The 23,122-nt window shown below is 37.7% G+C and overlaps 1 protein-coding gene across 6 annotated transcripts in view; it reads right to left on the reverse strand.

The window, feature by feature from the left end:
- The window catches only part of LOC136878769 (prolyl endopeptidase), a 133,406-nt gene that overhangs the window by 42,353 nt on the left and 67,931 nt on the right, over window positions 1-23,122 (reverse strand). For all 6 annotated transcript variants that reach the window (XM_068228984.1, XM_067152233.2, XM_067152230.2 and 3 more), the window contains exons 5-8: window positions 21,751-21,833; window positions 17,123-17,265; window positions 16,551-16,713; window positions 11,832-12,032 (exon numbers count right to left, since the gene is read on the reverse strand). In XM_068228984.1, the coding sequence (XP_068085085.1) occupies window positions 11,832-12,032; window positions 16,551-16,713; window positions 17,123-17,265; window positions 21,751-21,833 (590 nt within the window). The remainder of the gene's footprint in view (window positions 1-11,831; window positions 12,033-16,550; window positions 16,714-17,122; window positions 17,266-21,750; window positions 21,834-23,122) is intronic.

Raw genomic sequence — 23,122 nt, forward strand, 5'->3', positions numbered from 1 at the left:
TGGTCTGCCCAAAGATATGGACATCTCCCTCTTGGATGCTTACCTTTCATTTTGTCTACAGAAATTACTTTATCTAGAAAGAATTCCAAGATATCAAAGAAATGACCGGCAGATCATCCTGGATAAGTGTTTTGTGAAGTTGTTATTTTAAAATTGATAATATAATAGTACAACGAAGAGTCAAAGTGGATCAGAAATGCAGTTCAGTGACCCACTGCCCCATCCAGGAGCTCACTGTACAAGGGTGCCAGAAGCAGAAGTAGTCTGGTGTTGCGCACATGGTATTCTCGGTATTTGTTTATTTACACGTAAATTTCGAACACACTGATTATTTTCTGTGCCAGGATGATCATAGTCCAGATTTCTGAGAAGTACGTGGCTGTGTTTTATTGGCTTTATTTTATTGATATGAAGTCATGCTGATTCTTTCCAAATTCTAGTTAGTCTGGTGGTTGCATTTTGAGCCATTACTACTGGTAATTCCCTGTTTTATCTCTTTCTCTGAGTCTCCATACGGTAGAAAAATTCTTTGACTGCTTCAAAATCGATCACTGCCTTGATGTTCGAAAGAGCACAGTCAATCTTCATTACTTGGTTTTATGTTTGTTGATTAGAAGTTCATAATCCTTGCTTGCTGTCAAAGCTCTGTATCAATGAATCCTATAATAAGTGTATCAACAGCATACCTCACACTGTACTCTGTGCATCTTCCAATGGAAATACTACCATCAAAATTATCCAGCATGTGTCTCATGACCTTCAGTACTACCCACAAAACTTGGAGAAGATTCTATATACTAAACATACTGAACTATGTATGCTTAAAACTTAGTACTCCACAGTGAGTCCTACGTTAAGTTTAATATCTCCTTATTACATGGAACTACACAAACATTTAAAATGCACCTCAACTCACTTGTCACAATAAAAGAAAAAATCTAGCTGAAATGATCATACACATAGTACTTAAAATGTGTAACTTTAGCAAATACATTGGGACCTCGATTCTCTATTTTTGGATGGACCACAGTAAAAATGTACAATACGGGGAAACAGAGAATCCGGGAATGAATTAAAACTATTACAATCTGGCTAAACATCACAATAATGAAATATGTATAATTATAATCTTACAAACACTCCTAAATCGAACTACAGCCCTAATGGGCTTTGGCCTACCAAGCGACCGCTGCTCAGTGCGAAAGCCTGCAGATTACAAGGTGATGCACGGTCAGTGTGACGAATACTCTCGGCCGTTATTCCTGGCTTTCTAGACCAGGGTTCCCATCTCACAGATAGCTCCTCAATTAATTGTAATCAAGTAGACTGAGAGAACCTAGAACAAACCCTCATATCCAGGTGAAAATGCCTAATACGGCCAGGGTGAGAGGCAGACATGTTCAAACAATTACACGAGTTAAAAATCTCGATACTTTACATTCAGTTTTACTGGGGAAACTTAGTCAGATTCCCGTGAAAACTTTTTCAGGTCAGCAACTCTGATCATCCAAGCTCATCGAAAAATGTCTAATAAATAACAATAATTGATCACAAGTAGTATTTAATACTCTAATTGATTAAAGCATGTCCGATACAAAAGCGCCCAACATGATTGCGAAACCCCCTCTTTTTATCTTCCATTGTAAATTGGTCACCAGTATACTGTTTGTAGCAAGTTTCTGGAAGTCTTTTACCATATAAATTAGGCCTACACTGACTTTCAGATGTTACATTGAAATCGAGAATATGGTTTTCAATGTAAATATCGATTCTTACAAGTTCTCGAATGCATCATATTCAATTCTGCCCGTCACTAACCCCAAGCAAATTGGAAAGAGAGAAAAACAATCAAAAGTCCATAAATTTTGGTTTAATGTTAATCCTGTAAATAAAGGATATCATTGAATAAATCCAGCTATGATTGCGAATACTGCCCTCATACCTTGAACTCAGCTGAAAAACACATTGAAAAACTCTCTGCATAAGCTAGTACGAGGGGGAAATGATACAAACTTTTTTAATGTTACGCTCCACATATAAAACAACTGTGGTTTTTATTGGGACATTTTAACAATAAACAACGTAAACATAATAATCTGTCTTATATTAGGACCAAAACATTAATAGACAATCCCAAGACCTCCCATGGCTATACAGTTAAACCTGACTTATACCTGTATCAAGGGGAAGAGAAAACTACTTGTAACTCAGAATTACTTAGAAATCAGACTTACACAATGCATAACATATTTACTGAAAAACCAATGGAATAGACCTACATGTGTAAATCCTTGCAAATAATAAATACATTAAGACAGAAATCGGATAGGTTGGCTTGTTTCACTTTTCTTGCATTAACAGTATAAAACTCCTTTTGCAAAGCATTTTCACTACAACTTTTTGCACTAATGTAATGCCTACACACATCGATTGCACTTAACACTTCACTCAGTTCAGGTGTTTCAAGATTCAAGTCGTTATCTTCATCTCCATCACTGTCACTATCACTTGCAGCTGGTCCATCACCACCGCGTTGTTGACATACATCAGCAATAATTTCTTCATCCGGTAGTTCTTCACATACAGCCAGATTATCATCGAAATGCACAAAAGTATCGAATTCTACACCCTCCGGTAGCGTTAGCTCATTGCCGACAAAACTTCGTCCCCATAATCATCATTAGAGGCAGCCTCTTCTGGTAAGACACCAGCTTTGCGGAAACAGTTGCTGATTGTGGAGGATGACATCTGTTTCCAGGCAGCCGAAATAAAGTCCATGTCTTATAGCAAATTAATGGAGAGAGGTTCATTTCCTGCATCACTCAGTGTTATTAAATGTTGAACCAGAATTTTTCTATAATGCACTTTGGAATTTGCAATGATGCCCAAATCAAGCAGCTGTAGAACACTGGTACAGATAGGAGGGAAAAATTCCACTCGGACATTCTCCAGAACGTTTGAGATGGATGTGCTGCACATCGATTCATAAGAAGAAGGATCTTCTTCTGTTTCTTTTTCATTATAATGTCCAGTTTTTTTTCAACCACTGTTCCATTAGAAGCATAGTCATCTAAGCATTTCTGCTGGATTCATATTCCGTAGGTTTTGTTTTCATACCCTAAAAACACCTCGGATTCTTCGATTTTCCTATCACAAGTGGAGGAAGTTTGTCAGATCTATCTACATTCGTGGCAAGAAGTAATGTTACACGAATTTTACTTTTCTTCCCTCCATGGCATGAGTCACCTTTTTCAGCTAATGTTTTATTAGGAAGGAGATTGTAGAATAAGCCGGTCTCATCACAATTGTAGATGTTTGGAGGCTGATCATCGCTAATGATACCCAGCAGAACCTCTTCTTTCCAGTGTTGCACTGTGACGTCATCCACAGCTTTTGAGTCACCGCAAATTGTTCTCCCTGTGATTCCATAACGATCTTTAAATCCTTGTAACCATCCTGATGAAGCCTTGAAATCAGCAGTGGTACTCATCATTTTAGCTAAATCTATCGCTTTGTCCTTCAGCATGTATTCACTGATTGTTAGAGCTGCAGCCCGCTATTGCTGGAACCATGTGAAAAGTGCTTTCTCCACATCTATGTACCTTCCTTCTTGCTGACCGCTGCGCTTTGCTGATTTTCAACCCAGTTTTAAGAACTCATCCAAAATAACGTTTCTTTTACTGATGACTGAATAGCATGGTATAAACAATCCCTAAGTCTGAAGCAATTTCAGTTTTTGTTTTGTGTGAATTAGCGTCCACTTCTCGCATAAATTTTACTTTTTCATTTAGGGTATAACTTTTCCTTTTTACTGTTCTCCATGGTTAATCAAAAGCAACTGAATGACAAAAATACTGATCAAAGGTAAACACCAGATACCGGCACCGTGGACATTTTACTTCTCCGTTGTTCCCACGAAAGAAATTCTGATATTCAAACAAATGTACTGTATTTTCTTTTGTTTCCGCATTGAAACTGCCCATTTTCCTTGCAATGTATCTTAATCTTTGGCGGCATTGTGAAGGTAAAAAACAACGAAGATAGAAGAGGGGCAAGATAGAGAATGAAGGGGACTCGTTCGGTTGGCCTTTGTTACGCCGCCAATAAGTAAGGGTCAACAATGTCCCCCGGCTAAACTCTGTCTTCTATTTCGGCACCAAAATCCAGCCGCTCTACTTCCGCCTACGCTGACAAAGAGGAAATTTCGTAAATACAGTAGTTTTTCTTCTTAAAAAAATATCGTGATCATTACAATTACGCAAAACTCAGTTATATTTCACTGACACTTAATACGTGTAACAGCGAATTACGTATAATCGGATTACGTATAAATAAGGTTTAATTGACACGCTTTTAAATTATATTTTGCCGGGACCTAAAAGAAATTACATACAAAAACGAATTACGCAGAACACAGTTACGTATAAAGCAGATTCAACTGTATATACCATATGTAAAGTGCAACACCTGTTCTGATCTCCAGAACATGATCATATTCAATCATGGTAAAATACCTACTAAATTTGTGTTAGGAAGGAGCAATTTCGATTCCTGTCTGAAAGCCCAGTGACTATTGTATACAGGGTGTACCAAATCTCGACGGCAAAAATTTAGGAATGGATTCCTCACATAGAGAGAAGAAAAAAACGTTATGACAACATGGGTCCTGAAACAAATACTTACAGACGCATTCAAACTTTGTGACATGAATTAATGTTAGTAATAATTTACATGTCCTGTTTGCTGCAAAATAATTCGAGACACCAGTTACAATTGCTATATATGTAATCATGTTGTGAATGAGTCTGATGTGAGTCTTAAAATACTTTAGCTCCTACACCTGATATCCGATCATCTTTCCGCTTAGCCAATTCCGATAACACGTCTGTTGTTACAGTTGAGGGTCAGCTCTTGAACTCTTCGTACGTCTCAGAACTCCCCTTACTCCTTAATTTTTTTTTGTCGGCCGGGTGGCTCAGCATCTCTACTCCAGCTATTTCGCCGACTTCAAAAAAGCAAACTGGCTGACGCCTTGTTGGAAGTTAGCCACCCCTATACCTACTCTTTTCTCCTCACCATGACCACCACTACCACTCCCACCACAACAACAACCACCACGACCTGCGTACTTAGCATTCCGTACCTTCCTGTCACTACGGTTACGTACTCCCATTCTTCCCCTATTCTGACTACGACCCTTCCTCTGCCGCCATACCCTGATCCGCCCAGTTACCTGTACATCCCTCCCCGCTACTTCAACCGTTCGACCATCGCTGAAGAAACCTCTGCTACGACACCAGTCACACAGCCTTCACCTCCAGCAGACACCGTGTGCCATTCAACATCACCACCGTCAGATCGCACCACTATGCATAGTTGTGTTTTACGCGGCGTGGATCCTGACATCTCAGATCGAGAGGTTGTCCAAGAACTTAATCTCGAAGGCATTCCTGTCGTGCCTTCCGAATTTGGAACAACTCCGGACCAACCTATCTCGTCCGTCTCCACCTGCCTACGGAAGAAACAGTCCAACGTCTTCTTACCAGCGGCGCACGTATCTACATCTACATCAAGCGGAACCTTCACGCTCTCCTCCTCGAACTTCCAACAGCCCACGTCTTCGACCCCGGCCAGCCCCCTCATATCGAACTCCCCCACACGTTCGCCCACCAACTCAATTCTCCTTCTCACCACCCTTAACAGCCGACCTTCTCCGACTTCTCACCACCTCCTTGTACAATATCTCCGCAACCTTACACCTACTAACCTTTCATGGCAGCCCTAGTACTCTTCTCTGAATTTTCACCTGTTACACACATCCCTGGTATTTAAATAACATCCGTGCACACCTCCTCAAGCATTAATTCCACCTACCCTCCTCCTTACAATATTGGTCCTTCCCCAACTCTTTCAACATCTCCGGCCTGGGAGACAGTGACACTGTCTAGGGGCCCGCCTCGCCCAAAGGGCGGGGAATGAAACACGTTGCAGCAGCAGCACGTCTGTTATCTGTGATTAGTGATTGTGGTTTTCAGTCTGTTTAACACGTCTGGTATCTGTGATTAGTGATTGTTGTTTGCAGTCTGCTTACGTAAGTAGATTTAATTTAAGTAGCCATGTGTGATTTGGTACATGATGTCTCCTTTTTGTGGTTAACAGTAATTGTAATTGTGGTTTGCAGGCCGCTCTGAAGTGCTCTTGTAAACGAATGCAGAACCTGCGAGCATGCATTACATGTACGGTTTGGAGGATGGTAATGCATTGAAGGCACGTCACTTGTATCAGGAACAATACCCAAGGCGCAGACTGCCGGACCGAAAGACATTTGAAGGAATCCATCACCGCCTCTGAACAGTGGAGTTTCGCACGTCCATCAGGAACCGGGGGACGGTCAAGCAGTACACCGTTGAAGAGGAGGAAGCTGTATTCAACACTGTGGATGAAAGTCCTGGAATCTGTACTAGGAGGTTAGGCTTGCAGAATAATAGGCCGCACATGACGATCTGGAGACTGCTATGAGAAAACCTGTTGTATCTGTATCATTTGCAGCATGTACAAGCCCCATCTTCTGCAGATCATCCTGCAAGAGTAACGTTCTGCAGGTGGTTCCTACAACAATGCGGCATGACACCTAAATTTGCAGCTTCTGTATTGTTCACACATGAAGCGACATTCACAAGAGACGGAATACAAAATTTCCATAATCAACACGTGTGGAGTGATACAAATCCTCATGCAATCATCAAATCTTCTCATCAACAGAGGTTCACCGTTACCATCTGGGCAGGCATTATTGGCGATTCCTTGTTGGGACCCTATGTTCTTCCGAATAGGCTTACTGGACAGAACTACACAAATTTATTTCGTACTGCATTGCCTGATTACTTGGAAGACATGCCACTTGTATCCCGTCAACAAATGTTTTTCATACATGATGGTGCTCCTGCACATTTCAGTCTGCCTGCCCGCAGGTACCTGATACCAATTTTCCTGAGCGCTGGATAGGTAGAGGAGGACCGATTGCTTGGCCACTACACTCTCCTGGCTTGGAACCCCTGAACTTTTACGTGTGGGGACACGTTAAGTCTCTCGTGTATGCGACACCTGTTCCTGATGAGTGCATTGCGACAACCTGTCAGGCAGTATGCACTACACTAGGCATCTTTGATCGCGTGCGTAACTCCATGCAACGACGAGTGGCGGCTTGTATTCAAGCTGAAAGTCGTCACTTTGCACATTTCCTCTGATATATGCTCAAAGTGTTTCAGCTGCCATTACAGATGTACCGTGTAAATGTACAAAAGTTTAAATAAATCTCAAGTATACGTTTCCAGACCCATGTTGTCATAACCTTTTTTACTTCTATCTATGTGAGGAATCCATTCCTAAATTTTTGCCGTTGAGTTTTGGTTCACGCTGTATAGTGCCTTGAGAAATGTGCCGAAAACCTTTTCAGCGATACAATTGAAAGAGTCAAAAATAAACATACAACCCTGGATGTACAGTGAAACCTCGTTAACGTGTTCCTCATTAACACGTTTTCCCGCTTAGCATGTCGTAAATTCGAAGTCTCGATTCTCATCGTATCAAATCTACATAAACATACCTCACTCATCGTGTTACAAAATTTCGCTATTACCACTTAGTTGCATGAGACCATCATTTTTTCCGTATTGAAAGTCTGTTAAAAGGAGAACAATAAAACTTTGATTTTCACCTATTCAATACCTTAAAAGCAATTATAATATTAGGATCTCATCCTTATTTTACTGCTTAATTGTTAAAACATAGGACATTTTTCATTCATATTATGAGCATCTTCAGCTATAAATATTCTTACAAGGTTAAATTGATAACATTGTTCTAGAACTTACATTTATGGTTTGCCATTAACATACTTATCCATACTAAACTTTAAAAAACTCTTAAATATAAAGCGTTTTTATATTACGTCGTCTTATTGAAAATAATATGACTATTATTGAGTTTAAAACTTTAAAACCTTATTCTAATATTTAAAATACAATGCCTTTAATTAGTCTCTGTATAAATACATTTACAATCTGTTAAAATGATGAATGTCTTAAAATTATTTGTTGTATACACATTAAAACATTTTGTTACAACTGGACGTAAACTTTTTCACATGTTGTACCATTTGGAATTGAAATCTTAATATAATCTCAAAACAGCTTGTTGGGGTTCATGCCAGTGAAACCTTATCCCCTTTCCTTTCAGTATATTAAGGGGTTCGGAAATTCGGAAAAATTTTGTATGTATTTGCCATAATCCAACCATGCCAAGAAAAGAACGAAATTGCTTCAAATTTTTAGGAGGTGCAAACTTATTAATAGACAAAACCCTATCGAGATAAACAGCAACACCCTGAGGACTTCAAATATTTTCAGTAAAATGACCAAAAATAGCCTATTTTTATCCTTTCATAATTTTCTATGCTAAAAGCCAAATTATCCCAAGCCACTTTTACAACTTCCTGACTATAATCTTATTCTTGAACTTTCCACTGATGCCTCTGATGTTGTGATTGGTGCTGTACTGCAAGAAACTTTCAATGGTCAAACACTTCCAATAGCTTATTTTAGTCATATTTTCTCCCCTGTTGAAAGCAAATATTCCGCTTATTGATTTTAAATTACAGTGATATCGTTGAACAAGGCTGAGAGAGAATTCACAATCTGAGCAGTAGTCTTATTGAACAACGAATAAACAAATCTGCATATAGTACAAGATATTTAATGTGTTCAAATGTGTTCGGTAATTGTTTCCATGCCAGAAAGGTTTATCAATCAGCCTATGCTTTCCTCTCCATTCATTTAAAATATATCTTGTGCAATGCTTCTGAAATCTTGGACTATGTAAGGCAAGCAAGAACACAGCATTGATAACAAGAAACCCAGGAACCACAGTCTATTTCTCTTTCATTATTTATTAACACAGCAGAAGTCTGGTATAGCAAGAATTCATAACAGCGAAAAATTTACTTGCTTTAATGGACTTTCGTTATATCAGATTTTTCATCAAATTCGAGAAAAACCCCATGCACATTAAAATCGGTATGAAACGGTAATCAGTTTGTTCAAAACTTGTGTTTTTTCAGATGATATCTACACTACGCTTTACTTGTTTGTTAGTTTACGAAATCCAATACTACGTGAAAGTGTATGTTTAATTTCATTCTGAAATAATTATATTATCATTCCAGAGGCCTCTGTGGCAAACGCTCTAGTTTTCTTCAAACAGCATCACCTAACCCAACTGTATATGCAACATTAAAACATATTTCAAGCGCACGTACAGAAATGATAACCCCCTCAATACAAATTTACATGGGAACAGCCTTTGCGAAATTTAACTAGAAGCCAGAAAATATAAACTATCCTCTCAATCAGTGATGCACTCTCCCATATCTTGAGGCATATCACATTCTTACTTAATTTCAGTATATAACATTAAAATTAAGTGATCGTTAACTAGTTAGAAATAAAGGCTGAGGTTAACAACTGCTATCGGCCATGTTATTTAAGCTTTAATTCTAAACGGTGTTATCCTCTTTAATTTTGAATTTTCTTTAGAGAACATCAGTCGACAGGTATTACCATATTAATCAACTCTGACTTCGCCATCGAATGTCGACGAGAGAGCTCGCAGGTGTACATAGTGAGAAAACGATACTGTACCGAAGATGATCGATCGTATTTTGTGGCAAATGTTTCAGTTCCCTTTGTTCAAAACAGTGTCATCTAACCTAACTTAACCGTACTATATGTGTCATGGAAACATATTTCAAGCACCAGTAGAGAAATAACATTCTCACTATAAATTTACATGCAAATAGTCCATCCAAAATTTCACTAGACGTGAGAAAATATAAACTATTCTCTGAAATCAGTGATGCACTCTGCCATATCTTGAGGTGTATTGCATTCTTACTTAATTTCAGTGTAGAGTAATAAAATTAAGCGACTGTTTACTTAACCTTTATTTCTAACGAGTTAACAACTGCTATCAACCACGTTATTTAGGTTATTTGTTACAGAAATATGTTCTTCTCTTTCATTTCTAATTTTCTTTATGGAAAGAGCAGTTGACGGGCATTACCAATCGACTCCGATGTACTTCAAGATTGCCTTCGAATGTCAACGAGAGCGCTCGCAAGTGCACATAGCAAGAAAACTATACCAAAGGTTGCATTTTGTCACAAGCGCTTCAGTTTTCTTATTCAAACAGCATCACCTAACCGAACCGTATATGTATCATGAAAACATACATCATGCGTAACTAGAAAAGTGATAACCTTCTCGCTGTAAATTTAGATGGGAATAGCCTTACTGAAATTTGACCAGGCGTGAGAAAATATAATCTAACTCCAGAAATCAGTGATGCACTCTGCGATATCTTGAGGTGTATCACATTCTTACTTAATTTCAGTGTAGGGTATTAAAATTATGTCGTTTACTTAGCCTTTATTTCTAATGAGTTAACAACTGCTTGCAACCACGTTATTTACGTATTTATTGCTAAGACATGTTCTCCTCTTTCATTTCTGCTTTTCTTTATGGAACAGTTGACGAGTATTATTACTCGACTCCAGCATCTCCTTCGAAAGTCAATCAAAGAGCTCGCAAGTGCATATAGCGAGAAAACTATATCGTACCAAAGATGGTCGGTCGCATTTTATGGCAAACGTTTCACTTTTCTTATTCAAACAGCATCACCTAACCTAACTTGACTGTACTAAATGTACCATGAAAACATAATTCAAGCGCCAGCAGAGAAATTATAACCTTCTCTCTATAAATTTACACGATAATAGCCTTTCCAAAATTTAACCAGATCCAAGAAATATAAAACTAACCTCTGAAATCAATTTTGCACTCTGCCATATCTTGAGGTGTATCCCATTTTTACTTAACTGCAGAATATTGAATTAAAATTAAGCAATCGTTCACTTCAACCTTTGCTATCGGACACGTAATTTACACATGTATTACGAAAAAAAATTTTCCTCTTTCATTTCCATTTTTCTTTACAGAACAACAGATTACTACTAGACTCGACATTGCCTTCAAATTCACAATTAAGTATTTATTTATTTTCTACCTAGTCGATACAATGATTGCTTAAGGCAATTTAATGGTTAAAAGTGGTACATGTTTCGTATATTAACATTTTCAGCCACATAACACTGTTTAGATGAAAAATATATAAATTGTCCTTAGGACACTTCCTCTAAAGCTGTCAATTTATATATTTTTCATCTAAACAGTGTTATGTGGCTGAAGATGTTAATATACGAAACATGTACCACTTTTAACCATTCAATTGCCTTAAGCAATCATTGTATCGACTAGGTGGAAAATAAATAAATACTTAATTGTGAATCTATTCAAGTGCGATACGGACCATGAAGCTGATTTTATGTAATTGCCTTCGAATGTCGACGAGAGAGCTCACTAGTGGACATAGCGAGGAAACTATACCGAAGATGATCGATCACATGCAATACAATCACTGGATGCATAAGTATCGGTAATGGAAATAATTGCTCGTAATAATGGATGCATCAGTGATAGGGCTCTCGCTGTAACCAAAGGATAATACATGGTTTAATATAGGAATTTTTAAGAGACAGACAAAAACAGTCATTATAACAGGGTTCTCATTATATGCCTTACTCGCTATAGCAAACTTCTACTGTATATCAGTACACTAACTATTTTTACATCAAGCAATATAGGATGGTTGCCCAGATGTATTTCCTTTTAAAACAATTACTACCAGCACCACTTTATATGGAGCACTAAACATACCTTCACATCGTGAATGTAACACAGAACCAGCTTGTCATTGTTAACAGCACTGGCCCAATCTAGGACATCCTTTGAGTGTTCAGGTACAAGGGTGCTCCACTTTTCAGGACTTGGGTCGTTGAAATTTATCTTCACCAACCGATAGTTTGGAGCATCTTTGTTGGTGTGAAAGATGTGATCAACACCTTCATTCGTCACATACTAAACAAGAGAACATATCTGTTAGTGTCCTGAAAAAATTATTAATTGTATTAAATAACAACTCAGAAACTACAGCAAAAGAATTAAAAAAGACATTTCATTAAGGAAGAACTAATAAAGGCAAACATATCTGTTGCAATGACTAATCCAACAGTAAAAAAAATCGGACAGCCATGAACAACGAATTAATTGTAGCATGAGAATATTCTCTGTTTCATAACTATAAATACTGTAGTACACGGCGAGGCAAACTTAACACAACGGGAAATTCATGGGCTGTAAGGAGGTTTCGCAAGACTGAAGTGCTGGGGATCACCAGGACTGGTAGAGGAGCTTTCCCAAGAGATACCAAGTGAAACTTTCCAATTACCACCAGCCAGTTGAGGACTTTTAACTAAACAAATTGTGTACCAGTAAAAATGCAATACAAAAGAAAACAGCAAATATTTCTCATCGATGCAAAGAAAATGTTATATGAAAAATGCTTATATAATTTTCAGAATATATTAGGAGGCCACTTGACTATCGAAAAGTAATTTGGTGTGCTTGTTTATGCCAAGAAAAAGGATTTGTTCCCAATAAGAGAAAATAATATCTGAAACTAAACTGCTCAAAAAGAAATTTGGTCACTTTTTACATGTTCACACCACCTTCATACATACGCATGTATTTTGCATTCAATTCAGTTGTTACAAATTTATTTTGTGTTGAGTGACACTGTGAATACTAGCTAATATTTGTCGCGTGACAGCACACATCTTGATTATGAACATAATCATGTGAAGAAACTAGCGTGGTGCATATTTATCCTGAGATAGCCTAGTTATGGATATGGAAAAGGTAGTGAAATTCCTTACTAACGAAGACAAAATTAAAATCTTTCAGAAAGTGGATGGCATCCGCACCTTTAAGCACACAGAGGTAGCGCGAATGCTGAAACTCGCACCTTCGAGTTTTGAATCGATCACTCAAGTTTGCTGAAGTTTTGTTGGATTCAAAATGGCAGCCAAAGTCATTCTCTCTTAGCCGCACATGGTCTAGGGTAACCTCCAATTTACTGTGACCAGAAAATAATGTTTAAGAACCCACTGGTCCGAAATAGAAGGCTTCTACTAACATTTGTTTTAGGAAGAGTGTGATCTGCAATAACACAATATTTTTATGGGTCACCATGCAAATTAATTTTTTCATATTTATTGTCAGCTGTTTTTCACACTTTTCAGTGCACTTATTTTATAAGCCCCCAACAGAAAAGGTTTTCATATTTGTTCCCCTCTCATCTTTAGAAATAGTAGACACAGTTTTCACTGCACCCTCAGATACACAACGCAAAATGCCCCATGTCGAAAAAAATCGTATCTCGTGTTTCTATATCCCTGTTGGATAGCTTTTATTTGTGTATTCAGCACTATGTTTTCTCACTTAACACAGTCTTTTTCCTTGACCCCTGCAGAAACGTCTTAAAGTTTTACTGTAACAATTTTCACAAAATCTATTTTTTCAATCTTGTGTCTAATACAACTTTACTGTATGAGCTATAATAACGGAGATATTTACGAAGTTATATTTTTAGTGAAAAGTCTTTTCTTTCTTCTTCTTCTTCTTTTATGACCACATAGGATCACTTTAGTCAGTCCGTCGTTCAGGTCTCTTTGAAGGGATTGTTTGGGCTTTGCGGTCCTCCCAGTACTTCTTCAGACGCTCCGATCTTCGTGCCCTTTCCTCAGTTGAAAATGTGCGTGTTGTTGGTTTGTTTTGTGTAAGGGTAAAGCGGAGGTTTGTATTCTTGAGTTTTGTATTCAATTTTATCTTATTTTTGGTGTCTTCTGTTGTAAGGCCTATTTCCTTCAGATCCTCTCTTACTTCTCTGATCCATTTACATCCTGTTGTGGTATTTTTTGAGACGAGATTGTGTTGTACTAGTTGTTTCAGAAGTCTCGAGTCCTGCATCCTCATGATATGTCCAAAGAATCCCAGTCTCCTCTTACGCATAGTATCTGTAATGGGTTCTAGCTCTTTGTACACGACTTTGTTAGGTATTAACCGCCACTGTCCATCTTTCTGATATTTTTTGTTGATACAGGTTCTTCCAATCCTCCTTTTAATTTTCTGAAGTCTGTCAGTCTTTGATTGTTTATTCAGGTAAAAGAGTGTTTCTGCTGCATATGCAGCTTCCAGTTTTATAACTGTGTTGTAGTGTTTTATTTTTGTATTTATTGATAGACATTTCTTTTTGTAGATATCCCATGTTAATTTTTGTGCTTTAGCTAATCTATTTGTTCTTACTTGGATTGAGATTTTTTCATTTAAGTTATGTGTTATTACTTCTCCAAGATATTTAAACTGAGTTACTATTTTGATTTTATTACCATTTATGGTGACTTCTTTTAGCTGTGTTGGTTTTTGGGGCATAATTTCTGTTTTTTCAAATGATATTTTGAGGCCAATTTTATTTGCAATGTTTTGAAGTTCTGATATCTGGGTTTTTGCTTCTTTTATGTCCACTGCTAGTAATGCTAAATCGTCAGCAAAACCCAGGCAATTTGTTTTGATTTTTCGGCCAATCTTTATTTTGGGGGGACATTTTCTAAACCATTCCCTCATTACCATTTCTAGAGCACAGTTAAATAATAGTGGTGAGAGCCCATCTCCCTGCCGTAGTCCAGTTTTAATTTCAAATGTCTCTGATGTTTCACCCCTAAACTTCACTTTTGACTTGGTATTGGTGAGAGTCAATTTTATCATGTTTATTAATTTGGGGTGTAGTCCAAGGTGTCTTAAAATTTTAAACAGAGATTCTCTATGGATGCAATCATAAGCTTTCTTGAAATCTACAAATGTTATCACCATATCTCTGTTTCTTCTCCTGTTATAGTCCATTATCAACTTAAGACTCATGATCTGATCAGGACAGCTCCTCCAGGGTCTGAAACCTCCTTGATATTCTCCCAGTTCTTTCTCAAGTTGTAAACTTATCCTATTAAGGATGATTATTGAAAATATTTTGTATGTTATGTCTAGGAGAGAGATTCCCCTGTAGTTATTAGGGTCGGTTTTGTCCCCTTTTTTGTGCAGAGGATGTCTTTTCTTTATGTCATGTACCGACACACACAGATCTCATAAGACTATGGTATAGGTATATGGTATAGCTGCCTGCCAGGCAGCTGCGCTCGCCATGACCATTCATACATTGATGCCCAGCAGACAGTCTAATGCATAACAGCTTCATGCAACTAATTCAAGCTTTCTAACCATAGATGACATAATATACAGTATAAATGTTCGAAAGTTGAGATTTTACATTTTTTTTTTTTTTTTTTTTTTTTTTTTTTGTTGCAAGTTGCTTTACGTCGCACCGACACAGATAGGTCTTAGGTGACTGTGGAAAGGGATAGGGCTAGGAGTGACAAGGAAGCGGCCATGGCCTTAATTAAGGTACAGCCCCAGCATTTACCTGGTGTGAAAATGGGAAGAAAACCATCTGCAGGGCTGCCAACAGTGGCGTCTGAACCCACTATCTCCCACATCCAACCTCATAGCTGTGTGCCCCCAACTGCATGGCCAACTCACTTGGCAATTTTATTTACTGGTGGTGAAAGGGATAGCAGCCTAACAAAAAGTTTTGGTTTGAATGGTGACAGCAATGAAGAAGCTCAGCAGCCACCAAAACGACAAGAAAGCAAAGGGACATGGCTAAGAATGCAGTCAAACATGTGAGAAACCATCCAAATACAGTTTTACAGGAAATTAATAAATCGCATCATTAAATATGAATCTACTTCCAGATTCTTCTCTTGCAGACATTTTTCAACTCGTGTTTCTTGACACTTTATAGGACAAGATAGCTACTGAAACAAGATGTTTTGTCTATTAGTTTTCCGGGGGGGGGGGGGGTGATCCCAGCTTGTGCCGTATGAGCTCAGTGAGCATATTTTGCACATTTTTTTCCCCAAACCCTAAAATAACACTCCATGCTGCAACTGTGTTGTATGCAAGGCTGGCAAGGAAAAATGTGCTACAAGATATGAATGTAAAAAGTGTTTGGTGGCTTTGCACTTCCCAGAGTGTTTTAGAGTGCAGCTCATCACCACATCAAACACATGTAAGACTACAATTTCAGTATGTTGCAGATTACATGTATAAAACTTTATAGTGTAAAACTATCTTACACATTAAAAAATAGTACATACATGCACGCTTAGCATGTTAAAATTAATATGCCAATGGGGTAATATGAAATGGTCTACAATGTCCAGAGTCCCTAAAACTTACCAACAATGACCTTACGCTGACCGACTATAATTGTAAGCTGAGGTGTGCTCCATCTCTTCTACTGCTAGTCATCCCTGCTAGATGGTATTATTGTTGTCATTATCCAAAAACTAACCCATCAACTAGAACTTCCTATCCTTAAAGTAATTTAATTTGTGACCATATTCACTCTCTCATTCATCCTTCCTTAAAGAAATTCTTGTTGATATCTACCATATACAATCATTCTGTCTATTCTCACCATACCTCATAGTCTGCTTCCAATTTGTGCACAACTTGAGTGAGCTCCAGCTTGCCAGTTATTCCATCAGGGAGCTTCGCAAGATGGCAGAAGAACAAGAGGTTGTCACGACAGTCCTTCTGTGGTGTGATGATTAGCCACTCTCCACAATCACTCACCTTTGCACCTCTGTACAAAACATTGCCTTTAAAATCAAATTAATACCAAAATTACCTGAAGTAGCCAAGAACAGGCAAAGATAACCAAACTAACAAAATTATGCTACAAAGAGCACAAGTAGCTCAACACCATTAAATTATGGTCAACATGCATTTATTGTTCAGTTTCAAACTCTGTAAAAGTAACTCACAGATAACTAACTTGAAGCTAGTTTATTGCTCTAAATAACTTAGCAACCAGCCATAAACTGATAAATTTATAATTTGTGTGCTGAGAGCCCATACACTGTTTATAAAACCATACTATTTCTCAGCTACAGTATTTGGAAACAATAAATGTTCATCAAGACTTCAACCAGAAACTATTCTGTGTACTAACTGATCAATTATTAGTAAAATAAATATTAACAATTACGTACATTCTCCACAGAGGTTCATCAGGAAACTCTACAACCAAAATATCTTCGGACTGTGGTGTGCCAACTCTGTGGTAATATAATTTCTGATGTTGATTAGACACAGTCTCTGAACCATCTGTTTTCCCGACCTGATCTGGATATCTCTGAAAGAAAGCATGTCAAGTACATTAAACCTAGTACTAACATGTAAGAAAGAGGCAACAGCCTATGAACAGGAATATCACATGCTTAAAAATATGAGAAATACAGGACATGAGAGCAGTACATGCAACTGTATTCCAAGAGAGGAAGTCTTCTTGAAGCAGAACACTGTCACTGGCTTCTCACCAAGGGAACCAAAGTTTGGATCTTGGCCACTGCAAGTAGGATTTTAGAAATGAAATATTGTGCTCCTGTAGTTCGGATTCCACATAAAACTGGAGGTCTTATGGCTATGATCAAGGTATCAAAAGTCACATGAAATTACAAATTAGCTTTGTAACAGCATGTGACTTGACCTTATTTCCGCCGACCCTATCTTCAGCACCTGTGGAATCTGGCTATTCATCTAATCTGCCAAAATCCAGATCAACTGTATCATGTTGTCATATGGCTGCTCCCGCTTGACTATACCACAACACTTTTCTTATGTTATGGGTGCCTCAAATAACTATTCATCAAGTTCCTAAAAATACTGCAGGTTTCGAAAACCACTATCTTCTGCAGTTCAACACAGATATTCTACCCGAGGTTTAGGTGATGAAGTGAATAATGCGACTACTGGATAAGTTGTCCTAGTTCTGATGGAAGTGTGATAAACTGATATAACTTGAAAACAATATTCTCTTACCCATGGGTAAATAATGCAAGTATCAAGCTTGAATTCTTATTCTTCTTGCATTAGGGCCTACTAAGGACCACGTTCCAATTTCAATTCTTCATCCTTTGCTGTTGTTCTTTCCTTTTCTTCCAATATTCCTTCATTGTTTCACTATGTTTCTTTTTTCTTTCTTCAAACCACTTTGTGCCAGTTTTCTTTGCCTTCCTCCCTTCGAATCCTTCCATCTTCAAAACATTCTTCCTGAAAATTTATCTTCCCATTACCTCTTCTTCCTTCTCTGATATTTCTTTCCAAGTCTTTTTCAATTTTTTGAATTCAGGTGGTTGTTGACTTTTTCTTCCAAAGATAGGTGAAGATCTTTTTGGTTAGTCTACTGTCGTCCATTCCGTAAATATGTCCAAAAAGTAGCAGTCTCCTCTTCCGTACTATTATAGATATGTTTTCTATGTTCTGATAAATGTTTTTGTTACTTCTTAATTTCCAAAATTCTGTAGTTTTTAGAGGGTCTAATATTTTTCTTATAATTCTTCTTTCTAGTACTTCAAATCTTTCAAGTTTATAATTGAGTACTAAGCATTCACTGGCATATAAAAATTCTGGTTTCACAACTGTGTTGTAGTGCTTTATTTTAAGATTTTTAGATAAACATTTTTTGCTGCATGTATTTTTTGTTATACCATATGCTCTTTCCATTTTGTGTATCCTTGCCTCTATAGCAGATTTTTCCAAACCATTTTCTTGGATTGTTTCCAACAAATATTTGAATTGCTTTACCATTTCAATTGAACCAACATCTGTTGCTAGCAATTTTGGAGCATTTTTTATATTCATCACGAATTTTGTTGTCTCTGGCAAAATTCTTAAGCCTGCCATGTTGGCTGTCTCTTCCAGAAGATTTACTTGTATTGCTGCATTAGTCAGGCTTTCAGAGAATATGGCAAAATCATCTGCAAAAGCTAGGCAATTTATTGCAACACCTTTGTTCTTTCTCCCCAGCATAAGTGGTAATATATTATGGTGCTTCAGTTTTTTATTCCAAATTCTCACAACTTTTTCCAATATACAGTTGAAAAGGAGTGGAGATAAGCCACCACCTTGTTTGCCACCCGTTTTCATTTTAAAAGATCACGATATCTCACCCATAAATTTAACTTTTGAGTGTCTGTGAGGGTTTTGCGGATCAGGTTTGCCAATTTGGTTGTAACTCCAAACTCACGAATGGTTTTCTCTGAGATTGCTCTATCAACAGAGTCAAAAGTTTTTTTAAAATCAATTAATGTAATAACTATATCTTTCGAGTTCATTTGTCTGTGATGAATTACTGACTTCAAGTTGAATATCGGTTCAGAGCAGGACCTGCCCTTTCTAAATCCAGCTTGATATTCACCCAGTTGACTGTCAGTGTAGATTGTACTCTGTTGAGTAATATTGTTGTGAATACTTTATAAGCAATTGGTAGAAGAGAAATATCTCTACAGCTGTCGACATCTTGCTTGTTACCCTTCTTATGTAATTGGTGTATTAGAGCCACTTTCCATTCTTCTGGTATCCTTTCTGTTTTCCAAATTTCTTCAAAAATTATTTGTAAATCTTCAATCATTTTTGGTTCTGACCATTTCAAAAGTCCAGCTGTCATGGAATCTTCCCCATTAGCATTATTATATTTTAGAGATTTAATTGCATCTTTAATTTCTTCGACAGTTGGCGGCAAATCAGATTTTAGGTTTTCATGAATCTCTGGAAATTTTAATTTGTGGTTTGGTTCCGGACAGTTCAGAATGTTTTCAAAGTGTTTTGCCAGTATTTCACAGTTTTCTGCATTGATAAGGCCAGTTTTACCATTTTCATCTCTGAAAACTCAGAGCTTGATAGCCCTTCAAGTTATTCTTGAAGATTTGATAGAGTTTCGTGAATTATTTTGTACGAAATTATCCTGTATTTCCAGCAGCTATGAGCTAAATTACTTGTTATTCCACAACTTTCACCTGTCCCGACAGACATAAACAAACTTGTTGAAGAAACAAAAGTTCTTTGTGGTGGTTCTCAGAGGAGGGATGTGTTAAATTTATTAGTAAATATCATTATACTGATAGGAGAAAAGTGCATGATTGTATTATCACAATTTTTCCTCTTTCCTTGTTTTTAAAATAAGTTATGCAAGGTAAAATACTTTATATGGTCACTAGATGGTCTAATTGATATTCTAATAATTATATTTATAATTCCTCAATAAGATGACTTGAATCCATGGTAATACAATTAAATATGTGAGAATTACACCTTTTGTCAGAAAAGTTCTGGACAAGTGTTGTATTTCTGAGGTTGCAATGCAAACAAAGGAACAAATGTTGGTTTTATGTTACTTGGTATGTATACATTCCGAGATGGCCTTGGCCATGTTTCCAAGCACACGCACTAGGTGGCAGGACTGTACTTAGCAACACTCTGTTTGGTTTAGCGTCGGTGACACAACGTACGCCAATTGAGAACAAAGAGTGAACATTAAGTTCTGCATTAAGCTCAGGAAAACCCCCTAGTGAAACATGGACAATGATTACACAAGCATATGGAGGCAATGCTCTGTCAAGAAGTCGTGTGTTCGAGTGGCACAAAAGATTTGGGGAAGGCAGGGATTCAGTGCACGACTATCCCAAAACTGGCCGCCCATCTACAGCACATTCTGATGCAAATGTGGAGCGTGGAAGGCAGTTATTGCAAGTAGACCATCGTGTAACTGTGCATGCGATATCAGAAGAGCTTCATTTGAATTGTGACGTGAGTCATAAGATTTTATGCGATGATTTAAGGAAACAGAAACTGAATGCAAAACTCTTCCCGCACACCCTAACAGACGACCAGAAAGAGGAAAGACTAAGAATTTCTGCGGAACTAATGGATAGGGCCAGGCGTGATCCCACATTTCCAACAAAGATTATTGCTGGGGATGAAAGTTGGTGTTACCCCTATGACCCCCACACGAAGCGTCAAAGTGCAGAACGGCGGAGTCCTGGATCACCAGCCTCGAAAAAAAGCCAAACGTCAACCTTCAAGAACAAAGACAAGGTTGATCGCATTTTTTGACATGACTACGTTCCACCAGGTGAAACAGTGAACCAAACTCTATACATCGAAATCTTGAAACATTTGCGACAAGCAATTCGACGTCGCCACCCTGATCTGTGGCAGTCGCAGGACTGGTTCTTACTGAACAACAACGAAAGACCTTTACATAAAATAAACTTCATTTGACTCAACCTTCAACGTAACGAAAGACCTCACACTGCTTTATCTGTTACCAAGTATCTAGCCAGACATTCTGTCACTATCGTTTCACATCCACCATATTTGCCTGAACTCGCACCTTGCAATATTTTATTGTTTTCGTGAGTGAAATTGCAACTGAATGGAAAGCTTCATCAGGATATTGCAGACATCCAACAGGCTGCGACACATGAGCTTACAAGCATCGCAGTTGACAATTTACCTGCTTGCTTCTAAGACCTTCAAAAACGCTGGCAATTGTGTATAGATAGCCAAGGGGACTACTTCGACAGGAGCTAACATCATTACTTGGTAGGTGCAACTATTTTTTATGACCTCAGTACTGGAACTTTTCCGAAATAGGATGTACACTACAAAAATTACATGTTTTTAGCTTTTCCTGAAAACTTACTTATGGAAGTTAAGACTAGTTTTGGAGCAGACCGCCTCAACTAATAAGTGATGAAAAGCCACATGCATCTGTAGCATATCAACTATATCCAATTATCTTTTAAAAACCAAGGAGCACTGGAGGCTTTATACTTACCCCATAAAAAAAGCCTTTGTTATCGTGAGTCCATGTTATAGGAGAAAACTTCACTTTTTCAAGAACTTCTGGATAATCCTTCCCTGAAATATACCAAATCAACAATGTAAATAATAATAATAATAATAATAATAATAATAATAATAATAATAATAATAATAATAATAATAATAATAATAATTATTATTATTATTATTATTATTATTATTATTATTATTATTATTATTATAACAGAAATGTTATATTGTTTAATGTCCACCCAAAACCTATACAGTTTTTAAGAGACCTCAGAATGTCTTCATTTTCATCTGCACAATTTGTTCAATGTACTGGAAGCGGGTAATTAATTATGAAATTAACTCCAATAGCGTATATGTGATACAAAGGTCGAGCAAATGTAAACGGGATTTTTGTTCCTGAACATCAACAGTTGGTAGGACTGGCCCGCGCTTCTGATATGCTTAGGCTGGACTGTTACGAGTGGAGAGAGCGTGCTGTTAGATATTTCCCGCCGTTTCATCAGTAACACTCACGATGTCGGAGCAACAGGTGCATCCCTCCATTGCGCAACGCATAATTATAAAATTTCTTGCTCGTGAAGGAGTTACAGCGGCGGAAATTTGGCAGAGACTGACTGCACAGTTCTGTGATCAAATATTGTCAAGGACACGTTTGTTTGCCTGGCATAAAAAATTCAAGGAAGGACAAGAACTTGTGGAAAATCAGCAACACGATTGCAACGACGATCGATGGGCATGAGTGACGCACAATCAATGCTGCTTACTACTGTGAGCTGTTGAACAAGGCGAGGGTTGCATATCCTTGCAAAAGACGAGACCAACCGATTCAACAGGTCATCCACCTCCAGTTCACGGCTCCATACCGCAGCTCTAACTGTCTCCAAGCTACAGGAAATGCACTGGACTACACTTGATCATCCTCCTTACAGCCAGGACTTATCGCCCTGCAATTTCCATTTGTTTGGACCGCTTAGAGAAGCTCTAGGAGGGCAACGATTTTAAGATGAGGAGAGTGTGGAAAACTTTGTGCGCAACTGGCTGGTGACACGACCCTGTTCCTTCTATGATGAGGGAATCAAAAAGCTGCTCATGTGGTAGGTCAAATGCATTTCCAAAGCAGGAAACTATGTGGAAAAATAAATTGTAATTGCCTTGTGTTTTTCAATAAAAGAATTTATATAAAAAAATAAAATGCCTTTTATATTTGATCCCCCCCTCGTACAATAACTACCAAAGTCCCAGGGCCTTTTGTATGTGATTTATAAAGAAAGAGAACATAACAATAAGAAAGAAAAACATACACCAAGGAAATCACAAAAATGATCAAGAAAAGGAAACTCTGTATACTGAAA

This window comes from Anabrus simplex, chromosome 8 (assembly GCF_040414725.1).
Source record: "Anabrus simplex isolate iqAnaSimp1 chromosome 8, ASM4041472v1, whole genome shotgun sequence".
In the NCBI taxonomy this organism is placed as follows: Eukaryota; Metazoa; Arthropoda; class Insecta; order Orthoptera; family Tettigoniidae; genus Anabrus; species Anabrus simplex.